At 44.8% G+C, this 18401-nt stretch overlaps 1 protein-coding gene across 6 annotated transcripts in view; it reads left to right on the forward strand.

Moving 5' to 3' along the window:
* Nucleotides 1-17854, forward strand: part of GRHL1 (grainyhead like transcription factor 1) — a 46472-nt gene extending 28618 nt beyond the window's left edge. For all 6 annotated transcript variants that reach the window (XM_039715688.1, XM_039715689.1, XM_039715692.1 and 3 more), the window contains 8 exons: nucleotides 1494-1652; nucleotides 6739-6826; nucleotides 9009-9148; nucleotides 10005-10042; nucleotides 10142-10230; nucleotides 11978-12063; nucleotides 13640-13704; nucleotides 14835-17854. In XM_039715688.1, the coding sequence (XP_039571622.1) occupies nucleotides 1494-1652; nucleotides 6739-6826; nucleotides 9009-9148; nucleotides 10005-10042; nucleotides 10142-10230; nucleotides 11978-12063; nucleotides 13640-13704; nucleotides 14835-14949 (780 nt within the window). In that variant the 3' untranslated portion in view covers nucleotides 14950-17854. The remainder of the gene's footprint in view (nucleotides 1-1493; nucleotides 1653-6738; nucleotides 6827-9008; nucleotides 9149-10004; nucleotides 10043-10141; nucleotides 10231-11977; nucleotides 12064-13639; nucleotides 13705-14834) is intronic.
* The last annotated feature ends 547 nt before the right edge of the window (nucleotides 17855-18401 follow it).

Below are 18401 nucleotides of genomic sequence, written 5' to 3' on the forward strand. Positions count from 1 at the left end.
GCACAGGAGGGAATAGGGGGGCTGTTTGTTGCACTGCCCTCTCAGGGCACAGGGGCTGCAGCATGAGAATCCCCAATATTCAGACAGCTTATTACAAGAGAAGTCCCTCACTTGCACTATTTACTCCCTGCCCCAGCTTTTTATACAGCTGTATTATACATGGCTGGGAAAAATCAATGGTTATAAACTGTCACCAGATCAGGGTTTTACATTTCCACCTCCCATCGTTGTTAAAACTGCTAAAGGATGTTGCAGAGCCTGTAAATGAGCAGCCCTTAGCAGAGCCACAGCCTGGGAGAGCTGCAGCTCCGGGAGGTGGCACCAGCTCGCTGCTCGAGCGCTGCTGGTGGAAGCACCACCGAGTGAGCTGCTGGGATGCTGCTCCTGCAAAATCCCTGGGAAGGTGCTTCTTGCTCTCAAGGCTTTGATTGTTTTTGAAAGCAGTGAGTTCCCAGCTTTTACTCTTCAGGCAGAGAGGAGAGCAGCCATTGCAGGTCTTGGTGGCTCATAAACTCCTGGTAATTAATCCTTGCAGCTCCTGAGATGTGCCACTAATAGGCATTGTGTCAAAAGCCTGGCACACTGCAAGCCCATTCTCTAGATACAAAGTACTCTGGTCTATCTGCTCATATCCACTTAAGGATATTTCTTTATTCTCTTAAGCAGCATTGGACTTGTTCTCTGGTTGTGTGTGATTTGTGTTTTTGAGAGGTTTTTTTGTTGTTTTTTTCAAGCAGTTATGAAAATGAAATTAGATATGTTCTAATTTCATATGTTCTAATTCTAATATCAACATGCAATTAATTTTCCCTGTAATTAATTTTTTGTAAGAATAATGGAAATGTTTCTCTTACCCTTTCCAGCTGAATGTTAACAGGGTATTGAAGGTCTTACTAAGGAATATTCTAAGTAGTGTTCAACTTAGTGGAAAGCCCGGAAACCTTCACTGGAATAATGGTGTTATTTAAAGATTACATATTGCCTAATATTTTTTTAAAAGCTTTTAATAGCCTTTAGAAAAAAACCTCAGCCAAGTATTCTCAAGCATAAGCTGTGCTCATGTCGAACTCATGGAAAGATTTAACTTACCCAGAGTAACATAAATTTTTTGGAACATGGTTTTGTTCTTACCAAGATGCTAATAAACACTGAGCAGTGAGAATTGATTGTAGGAGCATCCCTTTTGCTAAAAGTTTGATGGTGACATTGGAGAGTTCTTGGGTGGAAAGATGGGTGGAGTCTTCCTAAAGTTTGGAGAGTGTTGAAATCTGTTTTGGATGAAGTGGCTTTGTCCCCTCCAGTGGCTTATGTAAAGACTTAAGAATGTTATATTGCTTCTTGGGAATTTTACCTGGCTCTCAGAAGAAAGGTGGTGCAGCTTGTAGTGGCAAGAACCAGCATTGGGGCCTTAGACTCCCCGAGTATCCCTTGCTCAGTGGTCAGCCAGGAGTCCGTGTGTCACTACTGACAGCTGCTCCTTTCCTCTTCTGCAGGTTTTCATTTCTGTGAACTGCCTCAGCACAGATTTTTCCTCTCAGAAGGGAGTTAAAGGCCTGCCCCTGAATCTTCAGATTGACACTTACAGCTACAACAACAGGAGTAACAAACCTGTCCACAGAGCCTACTGCCAAATTAAAGTCTTCTGTGACAAGGTAAGGTTGAATCAATGTGCCAGTGACTGTTTTGGAAAGGCTGCTCCACAGCTTAGCAGCTTTTTTTTTTTTCCTAATTGTGTCACTTGCAATTTTGACTTGCTGAAAAGTCCTGTCTGTGTTTAAAAAATTTCAACCCCTTCTACTTGGCTCATACACGTTATGGTGACCTCAATTAAATTTGCTGCTGTCAAATGCTGGAGTGCTAAGTCTTCCTGAGCATTGACTTCAGAGAAAGGTCAGTCAGTGGCATACTGACACTGGGAACAGCCTTCAGCAGGAGAAATCATTGCCATTGACTGGAGCAAGTGCAGGCTTGTCTTTTTGCCCAAGTTCTGTTGTGTTGGTCCTTTTAAATTTCTTCACGTTTTCATACTGAATTTGTTACAAAAAAACCTCAAACCAATGGCTTGCAGAGCTTGTGAACAAAAGATGTACCACTGTGAGATATGGCAGCATAAAAAACCCATTTACAAGCTGGATGGGTGCTGTCATTTGCTCTGCCTAATGAATTTAGCACACAGAATTAATGCCTATCCCAAAGCCAGTATTCAACAGAAGCTGTGAAAGAAACAGCAGAAGCTGAGCTGAAAGCAGCTGTAAAAGCTTAACTGAGTTTGCAAAGAAAGGCAATTTCCCAATTTTCATAACCTGTTCCTGCCTGAGCAGTCTTTTGAAGGTCCAGGGCAAGTAATGTGTAATGTTACTATTTCCAGAGTGACCAAGATTGTTCTAGGCCATAATAAATGCTTCCTGGACTTCCCCAGTCCTTTTGGTTGCTGTGAAACATGTTGATTTCCTATTTTGCTGATATCCTGCTTGATTTGGGCCTCTTATTCTTTGCATCCAGACTCTATCTTCACAGGCAGACTCTTTCAGGGGGTAGCTCCAATGCCTCTCTGTGCAGCTGCAGGGCTGAGGCAGGTCTGTAACCCCCCTCTCTGGTCCTGTGCTGGCTTTGCCAGACACTCTGTGGTCTTGCCTGGTGTTCCCTAGCACAGTGACACAAAGATTCATCTCATGCACCATTGTTCTGTTTCCACTTACCTCCCAAAATGCACGGTGCCTCTGCACTGTGCCCCTGCATCCCATTAACTAATTAATTAACCCCCCCTGTAGCATCCCATTAACTCATTCAGTTGTCCATCTCTAGGCTTTTGAGTGGGTCCCTCTGCATCCTGCACAGCTGGGAGAGCTGCCTGTAGCTGCTCCTGTCCTGATACTTTCTGCAGAGAATTTACAGGGACTTAGCAAAGGCTCTCCAGAGCCATCCTAAAGACTTGCCAGTAAGCCTAAGAGGCTTGGGTCTCATGAGATTTCTTCAGGCCTTTTATTTTTCCTTCTTTTTCTGTTTTCTTTTTTGTTTTTCAAGATGAGACTGAAGCAACTGTGTAATCTAATGTTATTCCACCAAAGTAATCTGGGAGTCCTGTGTGCTATCAACCTTTTTTCTCTACAATACAGAGAGGACAGGCTTGATACAGGGTAGGGGGGGATCTTTTACTCCTGAACTGTCCAATCAATTACTAATACAATGCTAAAATGACTGACAGGCTTGTGCCACTGCTAATAAGACAAATTTCACCCTTCCTTTCTTTTGAGAATCAACTTCACTCCCTAATTCTCTCCCTTATCCCCTGCAGCAGTGCAGGGGAATGGGGGCTGTGGTCAGTTCTTCACACATCTCTGATGCTCCTTCCTCCTCAGGGGGAGGACTCCTGACACTCTTCCCTGGCTTCAGCATGGGGTGCCTCCCATGGGAGACAGTATCCACAAACTTCTCCAACATGAGCCCTTCCCACAGGCTCCAGCACAGACTTCCCACAGAATCACCTTCACCACAGAATACTCCGAATACTCCTCTGGGTATCCGTCTGCTCTGGTGGGGGGTCCTGCACAGGCTGCAGGGGAATCTCTGCTCCAGTGCCTGGCTTCCCCCTTCTGCACTGACCTGCTCTGGTGGGGGGTTCTGCACAGGCTGCAGGTGGATCTCTGCTCCCCCATGGACCTCCATGGGCTGCACCAGGGGCTGCAGGGGAATCTCTGCTCCAGTGCCTGGCTTCCCCCTTCTGCACTGCCCTTGGGATCTGCAGAGCTGTTTCTTTTGTATATTCTCACTTTGCTCCTGGCTGTTGCTGCAGAACACTTTTTCTCTTTCATAAGCCCAGAGGTACTGCCACCATTACTGATGAGCCTTGGCCATCTTAAGCTGACTGGCATTGGCTCTGTTGGACATGAGGGAAGCTGCTTTTTGGAATAAACATCCCCTCAGAGAATCCATGCCTGTAGCCCCTGCATGCTGTCATGTCATACACAGCCCCCATGTACTCATGGACCCCAATGCTGGCTGCTTGCTTCAGGCTCCTGAAAGAGCATTGGCATTTCAGAAGGAGCACCTGTTTTCTGCCCTGTATTGAGCTGTATGTAATCAACCAGTTGCTTCTGAATGTTTTTAAGACCATTGTTATTCTAATATCCACACCTGTTACAGCTCTGAATGTGTTTGTCCTCATGTGACCACTCTTACCTGTAGAAGTTCTGTTACCCATGTTTTCTTCATGGAGGACTAAGTCTGTAGTGTGGAGGTCTCCTGGGAAAAAACTGCAAACCAGCAGACAATGATGATGTTGTGGCCACCAACACAGATGTCTCCTCTATTCCTTTGTCAAGGCTGTGCTTGCAGTGCCTGGGTTGTTTGGTTTTCATCTACTCCTGTGTGGTTTCAGGACCTGAGTAAAGCAGTATGGGTGTAATGGTGTCATCCTTATGGCACAAGCTTCCTTCAGGCTTGGCCCAGCAATATTTGGGCTGAGCAGGGATGGGGCTGACCTGTCCCAGAGGAAGAAGACCTCCTCTATTCTGAATGGTACCTCAGCTATGCACCCACATGAGGAGAATGAAATACAGGGTTTCACTGGCTAGAGCTCATGTTGCCCTCTGGGATCTGCTGTTCCTCTGGTAGCAATGGGCAGGGCTGTGGGAAGGCTTTCATGGGATGGTAGGAGCAAATGAAGAAAAGAGTGGGTGCAAGGCTGCTGGAGCATTGATGGGAATGGGCTTCAGCATGGACTGTTCTTTCAGTTGCATGATCACAGAATGGTTTTGGTTGCAAAGCACCTTTAAAGGTCATCTAATCTAAATCTCTGCCATGGTCAGGGATACATTCCATTAGACCAGCTTACTCAAAGCCCCATCCAACCTGGCCTTGGACACTTCCAGGGATGGGGCATCCACAGCTTCTCTGGCCAGCCTGTTCCAGTGCCTCACTACCCTTATCAGAAAAAAATTTTTCTCCTGATGTCCAGTATAAAACTGTCCTCATTCAGTTTGAAACCACTGTTCCCTGAGCTCTGCTGGCAGGGCAGAAAAGCCTGTTGTCAAGACTTTTTTTTTTTTAATGTGGGTTTTGAGACGTATTTACCTGGGCCTCAGTAGCCTGCATCAAGTTGACTTTCAAGCAGAAAATGTGAGGGCAGAGGTTTTCTCAAAATGTGTGCTCTTACTGAATCACCACGTTCTCCACAAGGAAGCAGATGGCTGCTCTGTGACAGTGTTTGAGTAGCACAACTTGATTATTTTCACATGAAAGGTAAAAATCAGATGTGGAACCTAATCTAATCTTCCTGCTGTCAAGCTGAGATGTTGTGACTGCAGTGGACACAGAGGGGTTCAGGTCCAGCTGTGCTGAGGTTTAGGTGGGATGTCTTCACTGTAGTGGGCTATATCAGCTTTACTGGGTCAAGCAGAGCTGGCAATGCCTGTGTCTTCATGTGTGATTTTTTTCTCCTTTTCACTGCAGCTGCCTGAAGCTGCTTTTTTCCGCTCATTGGGTGGAAGAAATGATGATACATGTTAATGTGTATCAAATATCTTGGCTAATTTTTGTTTTTGTTGCTGGTGTAGATAAGCCCAGTGCTACCAGCAGGCATAGGCAGCCTGGCATCTACAGAACATTGATGAAAGTGAGGAGGGCTGTTCCCCTTCTGCCATGCACCATTAGGCACTGAGTCCCACCCCATGGCCACAGGAGTTTTGACACCTCATTTGCTCTAGCTGATCAAGTCTTCCTCCAGTACCATGCAAGGATGTGGGTGTGTTTTGGCAGCTTTGAAGGAGAGGCAATGAGAAATCATGGCTTGGTGTGGCCAGGTAACTGTAACCTTTTGCCCTGCTTTGCAGGAGGGCACTGGGAGGCAGGTAGAACTTGTGTATATCAGTTTTGGTGACCTAGTGGTGGCACCAGGACTGAGTGTTGGGGATCTCCTCTGGGCTCATCACTTCATGCAGCTGGCAATGTGACATCCCTGACTTAACCCACAGTCACGGGTGAGGCCTGGGCAGAGCTGGAGGAATGAACACGATTCCAAAGCTTCTTTCTTCCTTTTCTTTCTCCATCCTAGCTGTCTGCACCTTGCAGAAAAAATGTCAATATGGCACTGTCCCCTCTGCTGCTTGGTTTGGAAGGCCAGGAACAGTGCAGGCATGAACCCAGTTAGGGAGTCTGTGGATTCCACCATGGCCTGGCCCTGATCAAAAGAGAAGAAATAATCCCTGCTTTAAAGCAGTGCATGTCTGCAGCTTGAGCTCACTGAAGGCTGGTGCAGCTGCTGCAGGCTCTGTGTGAAATGTGCAGGAGGTATCTTGCACTTGGTGATCCAAGTGTGGTGTGACTTTAATGACAATCAAGTATCTCCTAAACTGGGAGAACCTGCAATTCTTTATTGTTTTAAACACTTCAACTATGCTTTGATCTAATGCTTTATACTATCATTATAGACATGGGTATCTTTTGTCACCATATCTCCATCTGACTTGAAAGAAAAGCAAATGTTTGCGTCTTGGATATGGTAGTTGGATTTCATTAGATGATAGGACTCAAAAGTAAGCAGATCTCAAAGTTGACACTCTGGTAAACCTGCAGCTCGGGTACTGTGGAACTGACCTCCACAAACATAGCTCTGGAAGAATTGCTGTTCCTGCCTCTGCAGCTGAAAAAAACCTAAAAAATTAAAAATACCTCTCTCTCCCTCCCCCCCACCTTCTTCTTCACTCCCTTATTGTTTTCCCTTAATCTCTTGTCTGACAGGGAGCAGAGAGGAAGATCAGGGATGAAGAGCGAAAGCAAAGCAAAAGAAAAGGCAAGTGCACTGATCCCAGCTCTCAGTTGAATGCCTGTAAGTAGAACTTATTCCATCAGTATTTTAAATTGGATTTTATTTTGGGTATAAATAGCTTGTGCAATAGAATTCTCAAGTTAATTTTTATCCTCTATGGAGTAGTGCTTGTTTTAAGCAGTTCCTTATGGAACAGTTATTGTGTTTTGCAACACACTGGATCATTTAGGGCTTAATTCTGTATAGTTCTTTCTGTCCAAGACAGGGTTCTGCTGTGTATTCAGTCAGGATGGGTTGTAGCAGTTGAAGTGGTGAGGTGAAGGTGGGATTTTTGGGCTAGAGACCCTCCCAATCCAGGTGGTAGTGAGAATGATCAGTTGCAAATATTTTCAGCTTGATACTAAACTTTTAACTTACATTAAAAACGTGTTTGCAACTTGTCAGCAAGGCTGTGGCAGCCTTGAGGCTGAGCCTCCAGCCTCTCAGCCCTATGCTCACTCTTCAAGAGCAAAGTGATCCTTACAAAGTAATTTCAAAGTTTCTGCCTGTGTAAGTATGTGGAGACCTCAGCACTGTAGTACATAAAGGATGAGGAGTTTCTTCCTGCTGAGCATCTTCCTCTAGCTGCTGCAGATGACAGATCCTGTGTTTGGATGACTGGTTATTCAGCAGCAGAGCTGCCTAGAGGAAGATCTGTCTCCCTGCTCCTCGTGGGCACGGGGCAGGCGCGTGCTCTCGCTCGCTCGGCTGGTAACAGCCCTGCTGCTTCAGCCAGCACGCACCTCAGCTCGCCAGGCAGGATTTTCCTGACGCAGCAGGTACAGGCTGCTGGAGCAGCTTCAGAAGATAGTGCTGAAGGAACCCGTTTTGCTCAAGGGAAGTTGTGGAAAGGGCTGGGTTTTTGGTTTCTCTCAAAGGACGTCACAAGAGGCAGGTTCAGTGCACTGTTGGCGTTTCACAAACCAGCGGCTCCCAGAAGTTACTGCGTGCAACCTTTGCATCCTGGCTGGAAAGGGCAGGCAGGGTCACTACACATTTCCCAGGATCTTATGATTTAACAAAAGCTGCTTTCCAATGTTAATTTTCCAGGCTTGGTTTTAGCCTGGTGTGATCCTTATTTTCCTGGAGAGTACGATCTTTGCCTTTCAAGTTCTTATGTGGGAAGTTTTTGATTCCTCGAAGCCATGAGCTGTTATACTCACCTCCAGGATCACAAATGCCATGTGTACATGAACTCTTCAACAGCAGAAACAGTTGGTGGCTTTTGGGCAAAGATATTTTTACAGAAATTGAGCAATCTTTAAAACAATCTGTTTTGCAAGGAGAAAATAGTGTATTTTCTACTTGAGGACATGAGAAATGGTTTTGTTTGCAGTTGGTTTGACCTCAGATGGATATGTTTCCACTTAGGAAAATAAAGTCTTCAACTGTGATACTTTGACATGAATGTGTCTGAAATGTGGTTTAAGGCACCTTCTGCCTCACTTTCTCCTCAGAGAGTCTTTGTGGATTAAGTTTGTCCTCTTGGTGGGTTGTGTCACATCAGCTGGTACATTGTGAGAGCCAGAGGGCTCTGTGGGAAATGGATCCTGGTGATCCTGGGGGAATGGACTAGGGGCTGGCACCCTGAGGTGACCAGGATGAACAACAATAGGAGGAACTCGGATGTAAAACTTGGAAGTATGGAATTAAAATGTAGCTTTAAATATAACAACTTGCACAAACCAGCATTTGTGCTACCTCTGTAGTATAGTGCTGCTGTGGTGCTGTCTCTTTAAGATGCTCCCAATTGAGAATACTCAAGTTGTCCCTTTGTCTTCTTTGTATCCTCCTGGCATAGGAACACCAGCAAGCTTTTGAGGGAATGGAGAGGGAGAGGGTGAGGCAGGGACTGATTGATTTTTGTCCTCTGTTTGGATGGCTGACTTGGTCCGTGGGAGACCTCAGTTCCTCTCTTGGGCTGAGTGCCACATCATTGTCCATCCTAATTAATATCTGAACAAAGTGGAGTTGCTCAGCTGGGGAGGTGGAGAAAGCTTTGACTACTCTGTGAAACAAGCCCTCAGGGCCCAGGCCCTCAGCTGAGAGGGACACAACAAAGTTCAAACTCCTTTACCACAGGGGCTTTTTGCTTTGACCCTGACTGCAGAATACCCTTGTTCAGCAGTGTATGTACCTTTTACATGATGTAGGGGCCCATCAGGACCTTCAGTATCCTCTATCCTGACCTTTGTCTCCGCAGTTTCTGATGTCAAAGTGCCCATGCTTCCCTCACACAAACGTACTGACATCACCATCTTCAAGCCCTTCATGGACCTGGACACTCAGCCTGTCCTCTTCATCCCTGATGTTCACTTTGCCAACCTGCAGCGTGGGGCTCACGTGAGTAAAGCTCATGGGTGTGGGATGAAGAGGCTCTGAGATGTTTTTGCAAAAGGCCTGGGATGTGTATGTACATATGAAATGTCAGGCTGCATCAGTGCTGTAATCAAATACAGACTGAGTCTCATGTGGGCAAGAAATGTTCCTCCAAGATGCATTGGCTGAAGTTAACTGGGGGTGTTTCACCATCCAATTATTTTCCTCTCAAATTTCAGGTTTCTGTGAACCTGAAAGGATTTTTCCATTGCATGAACTGCAGGGTGATTTTTTCCTGTAGCATCCCTTGGGATCCTGGTGTGCTGTTGCACAGCACAGACTCCTCCAGATGCCTGCTGCAGGGTGAAAATCCACCCTGTGGAACTGGCAAGTGTGTCAGCTCTGTGATCCACTGCCAGAGCACCCTGCCTCAGTGTTCCTGGAAAGTTCCAGCTTACAAGAAACAGGAAGGGAAAAAATTAGCATGCAACCAGGTTTCAAAATCTTGAACTTTGCTGTGCCGGGAGTTCTGCCATGCTCTAACACAATCTAAACCTTACTTTTTAAGAGCAGTGCCTGAACTCCTAGCAAAAGATGAAGAATAAACTTGTATCCATAAGGCTGACATTCCTGCAAAGACCCTAGTGCTAGTTTTGTCAGAATATTCTACACCAGTCCAGGAAGAATGTTGGTTAGCTTCTTTTTGTTCCTGTCTCTCATTTGAGATCCTTTATTACATTTTATAAAAAAAAAGGTAAAGAAGATGTTTACTGGCTTTTGGAGCCAAAGTGTCATTTGATATAGCATTGAAAGATTATAAGAAAAAATTATTTCTGGTTTTGGATGAAATATTCACAAAATCTCCCTTTTGTTTTTAAAGGTCCTTCCTGTTGCTTCAGAAGAACTAGAGGGTGAAAGGTAAGAGCTGCTCTTCAACCTCCTGACACCTTGCCCTTAGACAGAGGGATAAGTCCCTGTAATTCTACCACTGCTAACTTTTTGTCCTGTCAATGACAGCTCCAACCTGAAGAGAGGAGCTTATATTGGTGAAGAGGACTTCATTGCTACTCCAAATAAGATGGCCAGAATAGAAGAGCCAAAAAGAGGTATTTTCTTCTTTCAGAGACTGAATTTTTGAAGTGTTTATCACGATAGAGAGATGCATCTGAGGTTAAAGAATTTTTTAATTCATATTGATGTATACTTCAGACTGATTTTTTCTGGCTTTAAGTAGTGACAGTTCATGTCTCAAGATATGGTTCAGTTGTGCAAATATTTTATATTGTGAGAATTTCTGGGGGTTTCTGCCAATTCAGACAGTAATGGGCTCTGAACCTATAAGGAAAGAGTCAAGATGAGGTGAGCAGCTTACCAGTATCCTTAATGGACTGGGGCAGAGAATTCATCATGTAATCTGCTACAAAATACTCAGGAAATCTCCTCCAGGACTTGAAGCAATGAACACCAAGAACTGGTTCTGGGTATAAAATTGTTGCATCTTTCATGGTGCCAGGAAATGGGATGCTCACCTCTGAAAGCCAAGCTAAGAGAAAATTCAGATGATTTTTAACTGAGTTTCAGTCTCTACAATTTCATGTTGCTGTGGTGTTGTGCAAGGAGGTGAGAGGTCCCTTTGGAGTGGAGGTGGTGTACCTGATTGATGATGGTTGTGTTTGGCAGGACCACAACAAAGCTTGAAGTATTGAACCTATGAAGAAGCAAATGCTAAGTCTTGCAAGTCTGACCATAATGGGGCTGCACTTCTGCAGTCTGGATAAAGTAGTAAGGAAGGATGAATCTTATAGAAGGAAATCAGACTTCTTTTTTTTTTCATATTGCTGTATGCCATAAAACAAGCCCCATGAGATTCTCTCTCCTTTGGCTGGCTCTCATCTGATCTGTGCTGTAACTGAGAGTATGTCTCCTGTCTTCCTTTTTCAAATCTACACTCCTCCCTTTTTTAAAACTGCCTTTAACAGGCAAATTGGGAAATGCATCAAGGTGCTGTGCTGTCCTGAGTTCACCTTGTTCCATCAGAAATGCCAGTAATTGTTGCATGTTGCAGGTGTGTCAGAGCTGTGGCTGATGAACCCTTGCAAACAATCCAGGCTGCAATACCTAGTCATTAGAAGATGGATTAAAGACAGCAAAGCTGTTAAAGTCAAGCTTTCTTGCTCTCCTGGCTAATTCCTCAGCCTTAATGCAGTTTTTAATGATGCTGATGTTAAATGCAATGAGTCTGTGCTAGCTTGAGAACGCTAGGGATGCTCATCTAATTGGGGTTCTTGTTCTTTCATTCCCCTCCTAGAGGAGACCAAGCCTGCACTGTATGTCAGCTCTGGGGTAAGAGCTGAAACACAGCAAGGGGCAGGAAGAAAGATGAGACAGCATAGGAAGAGCACAGAACTGTACAAATAAATTATTTAAAAATTCGGAGGTGGCCAGGATGGCTTCTCCTGCTGTGATAGCATCTGTCAAATCATTTGATTGTGGAAATTCTTATGGCAAATGACTAAGATATGGAGGAACCCAAGAGTCTCAAAGATTTGTGTTTTCTGTTCCTCCTTTATTTGTTTCAAATATGACCTTTTTGTCTAATAATAGAGAAAATAAAGAAAACACAGAGGTATTTTGACAATAAAGATGCTCGAGCATATAGTGGCTTTATGTGCAAGAAGTAAGTTTTGAGCTAACCTAGCAGTTTGTGTTACAATCTTAAATGTATATTGAATGTATGTATCTGTTTCTTCATGAGGTCCTCAGTGGATGTCACCATGTGCTTAGCCACTGTGGGATACAGATTTTTCCTGAGGAGCAATTGCACATTTAATTCCTCTCCAAATTGCTTTCCAGTGTTGCTGTATGTCCGAAAAGAGTCAGAGGAGGTCTTTGATGCACTCATGTTGAAGACACCATCTCTGAAAGGCCTGATGGAAGCGGTAAGTGCCGAGGTTGGTTTGTGGTCCTTGAGAAGCAGCCCTGGCTACCCAGCCCCTACACAATGGCCAGTCACAGGAGTCAGACTTGCAGTCACAGCTTGTGCTCACACATTTCTGCTCTTCTGGATAAGAAGAATAAGGAAGACTTCCTTTCAATAACATGGAAATGAATGCAAATAATGCTTTAATTTATTGTTAAGGGAATTCAGGAAGCTTGTCTTTCAAGTACCTTACTCCACATCTGTGGGGTCTGGGTGTAAGAAGCCTTCCTGAAGATCCAGGTCTGTCAAGCTTGATGATTGGATGTTCCTCTTGCCTGAGAGGGTACTTTTGATAGGACATGGATTTTCAGAATGTGTCCGTTGGCTTGGGTTTGTTTCAGCCTTTCAAAATCATGTTTGGGGCCCTCCACTGCCCTTTAACAAGCTGGTAATGCAGAGCTGCAAGTCCCATCCTCTATGTGTTGCTGAACACTTTTATCTATCTGTGCACACATGTGTGAAATTGCTCTCTGCTGCTTGACTTCCAAAATAGCCTTCCACTATCCCTGCTGCTTCAGAGCAAGGGAAGTACTGAGCTTAAGCCCAAGGAATGGTGTAATATTTGGCATGAGCTCAGAATTGACATTTGTCTGTCTCTTTATGTGACTAATGCCTCTGCTCAGGGAACAGGGGCTTTGGGGATGTGCAGACAGGTCTGGCCATTAACTTTAGGTGGTAGAGATAGTTGTGTAACCAGACTCTTTATCTCTCCCTGGCTGTGAGGCTTTGCCAGCTGGAGGGTGGGGGCTAATGGAGAGAGATTGAAAGCTGTGAAATCCTCCCTTATCCCATGGTCCTGAAGTGAAGCTGCACCTCTGTTGTTTCACTCGGATTTCTTAAAACAAGGAGCCAAGTGCTCACAGCTGTAGCTTGAGGGAAACTCCCTGTACATTTGCATGTCAAAGCAGTGTATTGGTTCGGTATTTACTGGTGGGATAGAGCAGTTTGCCAGAGGAAACCAGGCTTAGGTTACTGACATCACGACTTTCTGGAGGTTGTGCAGTGAAGTGCCATGGTCAGTGGCTGTGGCTCCACGCTGATGTCACTCTGCTGAGGAAGGAGAATGTTTCTGATCACCTCATGCCCTTAGCAGCACAGGTCCTCTCTCTGTTGCTGTTTTCTTCTTTCAGCCACTGTCGTGACTAGTTTTCACTTGATCTCTCTGACACTAAATTTAAAAGTGGTTTTCAGTATGCTAAGAGAACAGAGAGCAAAGACAGAATGAGAGTCAGGGTGTGGATTGGGCTTTAAGTGGGTGGGCTTTTGAGAGTAGGGGTGGGAGGTTGCTGTATGAGAAGTGAGTATCCAGATTCAAACATGATTAAATTCTTTGCACAGAGGTTAGCTAAATGCAGAGAAGGGGTTCTGATCTGTAGATTTGCACAGTAGTTTGGGATTTAGTGTTGACTTTGTAGGACAGAGTTGTCCTCATTTGCAGGCTTTTTGTTGTGCTTGTTCCTTTGTGTAAAATAGGAAGTGAAAGACAATGACAGCAGTCTCCTTGCTTCACCAATCATTGCTTTGTTTTGTTCTAGATATCTGACAAGTATGATGTTCCTTTTGATAAAATAGGAAAAATCTTCAAAAAATGTAAAAAAGGGTGAGTATCTACCTGTGCAGTAACTGCCTGAGAATATGAACACCTTTGTCAAACCTGTAGGCAGATCTGCTGTGTAATTCCTCCATGCACTGCAGATATGTGAATGCCATCTGCTCTTATGTGTGTGTGCACACAAGTACACACATCTCAACGTCATCCACAGAGCTGAAGACTATAGGAAGGGTCCTGTAGAAATATGTAGTCTGGCTTCCTGGGTACATACAAGTCACTGAACCTCTCTGAGCTAGTTGTTATTTGAACCAGAGTTGATTGTGTCAGAGGAAAAAGAGTTCAGTTTGTTAAAAGACTCCCAGTGATGAAGAACCTCCTCCAACCCATGTTAAATTGTTCCAGTGGTGACTGGGCTTACTATATCTGCATTTGGCTAAAATTACTGTGGGCTAAATTGAAGAGAACTTAGTTGTGAAGTCTCTGTTTCTCCCAGAGGCCATACTTAATCTTTTTGTTTTGTAGCATAAGTAATTAAGTTTCTGAACATTGTCTGCTTTTGTTTCATCTTCTAATTTCTCAGTAATTTTCTTGTTGTCTATAAGTGGTTGTTAGTTTGGTGTCTCAGCCCCTTCTCTTTCTAGCCAGAAAATTACACCCTTCCAGGGTTGTACTTTCATGGCAGAATTACCCCACCAGAACAGCTGCAAAAAGCTTAAAATCTGTGATACCTAAACCACTGCTAAGCACAGCTTTGTGTGTGAGTGCACCCAAACACACAGGCACTGACCTTTCTGGCAAGTGAAAGAAGTGGCCAAGCATGGGTGGTTTCTTCCCTCAAGCTCTGTAGGGTTTTGTGCTGATAGTTCATAACTGACTAGCAAACCCATTCAGAGCCCCAGGTGCCTGCAGCTTCAGAAGGATTCTGCTGGTTCCAAGATCCCTCTCCCTCCCTGGTCCAGGAGCCAGATTTAATCCTTCCATTCAGACCCTGAGAAGTGTGGCTGCCAGCCTTGATGGCAGGGTTGGGTCAGAACAGCCAGATCTGCTGTGGGAAGCAATGAGTCAGAGAGGGATGAGCAGGATCTTCTGTTACCCTGGGATAGTCCAGGCTTTTTTAGGTTTGAGTGCACCTTTGGCATTTAGAACTGTAAAATACCTGTTCTGTTTTGTTTTTCCAGAATTCTGGTCAACATGGATGATAACATTGTGAAACACTATTCTAATGAAGATACCTTTCAGCTGCAGATTGAAGAGGTTGGAGGATCTTACAAGCTGACTTTGACTGAGATCTAAGATCACAGATCACTGTGGATTTTAAACAAAGGTCTCAAGTGAACATTTTCCCATAATTCAGTATGTTGGGCAAAACACTAATCACCTCCAGAAGAAAGCCAGGTGTTTGACTTGTTCTGGGGAGCAGAGCAGTGGTTTTGCTTAATACATTTGTGTTTGTGTTCTTGCTCATGATCTTATTTGCACTTGAAATGGGCAAGCAAAGATTGGCAATCAAGTGGAGAGCATGTATATATTTTTACTAGTGTATAAACCACTAGTAGGTATGGGAGGGGAAATCTCCTGTAAGGTGGCCTTTTAGACTGGTGATGTCTTATTTATCTATTTAGTAACCATGTTTGAGCCTGTTATCAGCTAATACCATTTTACTGGACTGTTTTCTGCTAGGGAGAGCTGCAAAACTACTAATTGATATTAGTAGGAGTTGCATGCAGGTTGGAGAAGAGTCTATAATGTTTACTTGTGACCAGGGCAGACTGTTGAAATCACTTGTGTCATTTGGGGGGAATGTAAAACTGCCTTGCTTATGAAGAACTCGCCTTAGTAACTGTGTGAACTCTCATCAGATGAAGCTATATTGTATATAAGTGCAATATATTTTTGAAGGTTTGTAAATGTGTACATATAAGCAATATATAATATATATAAAATATGGTGTTCTGTATATACCGTGAATATATGCAATGAAGCCCATCTAAAAGGATGCCATATACAGAAAAAACATATTTAACATAGATATTTAAAAATGGACAAACCCTTATCATGCACCAAAGGTGAGCACACGTTTCTACGTTCATAGAAGGCACAAGAGACCTGCTTGTTAAACATGGATCTTCCTATGTAGAAGGGAAAAGTTACCAGCTCTTTCCTAAATCCTCATGCACAGGCAGGCAATGGAAGTCCTGGTTTCTCTCTTGAACTGCCACTAAGTCCTGAACAGCTGGGTACTGCTGTCCTGGGAGGTGATTTGGGCCAAGTCTGAGGCCTGGTTCACAGGAGGAGCTGGACAGATGCAGTTCTCTTGAAGTCTCCTGTTTGGGGGTCAGGAAGAAGGTCTCCTTGAGGGTGGATTTTTTTCTGTAGCAGTGTACTTAAGGCTCAGGTGGATGCTGCCCACACCAGCAGCTCAGGCTAGAGGAGCCAGCTTGCAAGGCCTAGGATGCCAACAACTGGAAATGCCCAGGCAGGGCTTTGGAGAGAGGAGGTGCCAAAATGGCTCAGCAGGCCAAGTGTTAGCAGGGAGTAGGGACTTGAAGTAGGTTATGCATTCTTGGTGTCTGTACATACTGTGGGGACCTGCTGCTGAGCTGGAGAGACCCAGTGGGCACAGCAGGCATCCTGAGCCCCAGCTGGGAGTGCCAGACACTCCAAAGAGTACTGCCCTGTGCTATTTACTCATCGTGTGCATGTGCTTATGAAGGAAAGGCACTCTTTGGTTAATAGCAAGTGAAAGAGGAGCACTTAAAGGGCAGCACTAAGGCAAAAACCTTGGTTACACAGTGAGCAGATGAACGTGGGTGCCAGGTCTGGTGTCAGAGCTTTAGTTAAGGATCTGGGTATTGAAAGAGGTTTGTAACATTTTCAGACAGTGCAAAGCTGCATATACCTCACCTAGGACATGAAGGTCAACCTGGAAAGACTGGAGAAATAGTCTGGAAAAGTAGCATATGATTTTAATTAATAATTAATGATTCTACTTAATGGTTAACAAATTGTAACCTACTAATTGTTTAGCTCTGTCATGGTGCTGTTTGGAAGAGGAAGGCAAATGCCACATTGAGTTGATCAACAGAATGACCTGCAAGAAATAGGAGACCTCCCCCCTTTGGCTGTGCTTGGCACTGCCGAGGCCTCCACTGGAGCACGGACCCCGTGGTCCTTCAGCCAAAGCTCCTGGCTTCTGAGGAGGAAGGCCTGCATGGTCTGGCTGGTGAGGGGTCATGTCAGATGGGATGACTGATGGGAGCAGCCTCCTGACCCATGGGCATGTCCTCCCTATCCACGGCAAGCACAGGGAGTAGTGGGTGTAAATCACAGAATTTCAGGCTGGGTGTTGAGGCAGTTTTCTCTAATCAGAAGAGCAGGTTGCCCATAGAGGCAGTGGTTTGTCATCAAAGGTCTTCAGAGCCAGGCTTGGACTGTCACTGGTGTAATTGATTCTCCCTTGGTGGTGAGTCCAGCTGACCACTTGAAGTCCCTCCCCACATTCTTTTGTGATGATTTATATAAAATACAGTATTTTGGAATTTGTATTTCGATCAGTCCTGAACTGGTTCATTCTATTCCCCCTTCCTTCCTTCTCCTCTTTGGTTGGTGGGCCCCAGCAGAGGGTTGGTGCTGCTCGGGGCACTGCATGCTCCCTCCCCTCGAGCAGACTCCCACATGTGCACATCTGTGGCTGTGGGCATGTGGCCAGGACACGAGGGCTCGAGGCCCAAGGGGAGAGGCTGATGTGCAGCACGGTGCCGAGGAGGCTTGGCCAGCCCCTGCCCCTGTGCAGGAGTGCACCCAGCAGAGCAGCTCGTCCCCAGCCAGCAGCAGCCTCCTGCCTGGCTCCCCTTCGGCCGGCACGGGAACCGTTCTACTGTGGCAAGGGAATTTTTTAAAAAACTGATCTATAGAATACATATATATATTTACACATTTTTATTGAAAGTGGAAGTTTTATTACGGAAACTTGGTCTAGGGTCAGGGAAGTAGATTTAGAGTCTCCATAGAGGTAAGATTGACATGAATGTTATTTCTTTTTACTGCTTAATGAAGTATGTGAACTAAATCTGACGATTGTTTTCCACTATAAGATATTCTGGGACACGGGTCTTATAACAGTAGCAGCAATGTCATGTATGTTTTATGAAACTGATTTTTTTTTTGTTTTGCCTGCTGTTTTTTAATTGAAAATGTATTTTAAACCAAGCTATTAAATTTTATATGTTCATTTCTAATGATGAGTCTTCTATATAACAAAAGCATCTGCTCTTATCCCTTCAATTTTCCTCTGACATGGAATCTATAAACCCCTGGTGACTGTTTCCTAGTTTCTCCTTGCAAAAGAAAATCCCAGTCCCAGCCTTGCTGTTGTTATTCCCACATAAGAAATGGCAGCTCCATTTTCATTCCCTGGTTTATTCCAGCTGACCTCGATCAGTTCAGTGTGTGGGGAAGCTGCAGCATTTGCTTCCATAGGACCTTTTCCTTTGGCAGGAGAGCAGAACATCCATGGGTAAGATCAGGTGTGTAGGGGGACCACTAGTGAAGCTGTGGGCATTGACTTGCCCAAGCTGGAAACAAAATTCACAGTAACATCTCCAGGATAATCCTAGAGCCATGGTATCTGGAGTGGTGTTCACCTCCTCGTTTTCTCTCTCAGAAAATGTCTCAACAAGCTTTTGCTGTAGCTGGCTCCCAGCCCCTGCAGCAGTTGCTGTCCTGGAGCAGCTCCTGTGCCAGCA

The sequence above is a fragment of the Passer montanus genome, unplaced genomic scaffold (assembly GCF_014805655.1).
Source record: "Passer montanus isolate IOZ18808 unplaced genomic scaffold, ASM1480565v1 scaffold34, whole genome shotgun sequence".
NCBI classification, from domain to species: domain Eukaryota; kingdom Metazoa; phylum Chordata; class Aves; order Passeriformes; family Passeridae; genus Passer; species Passer montanus.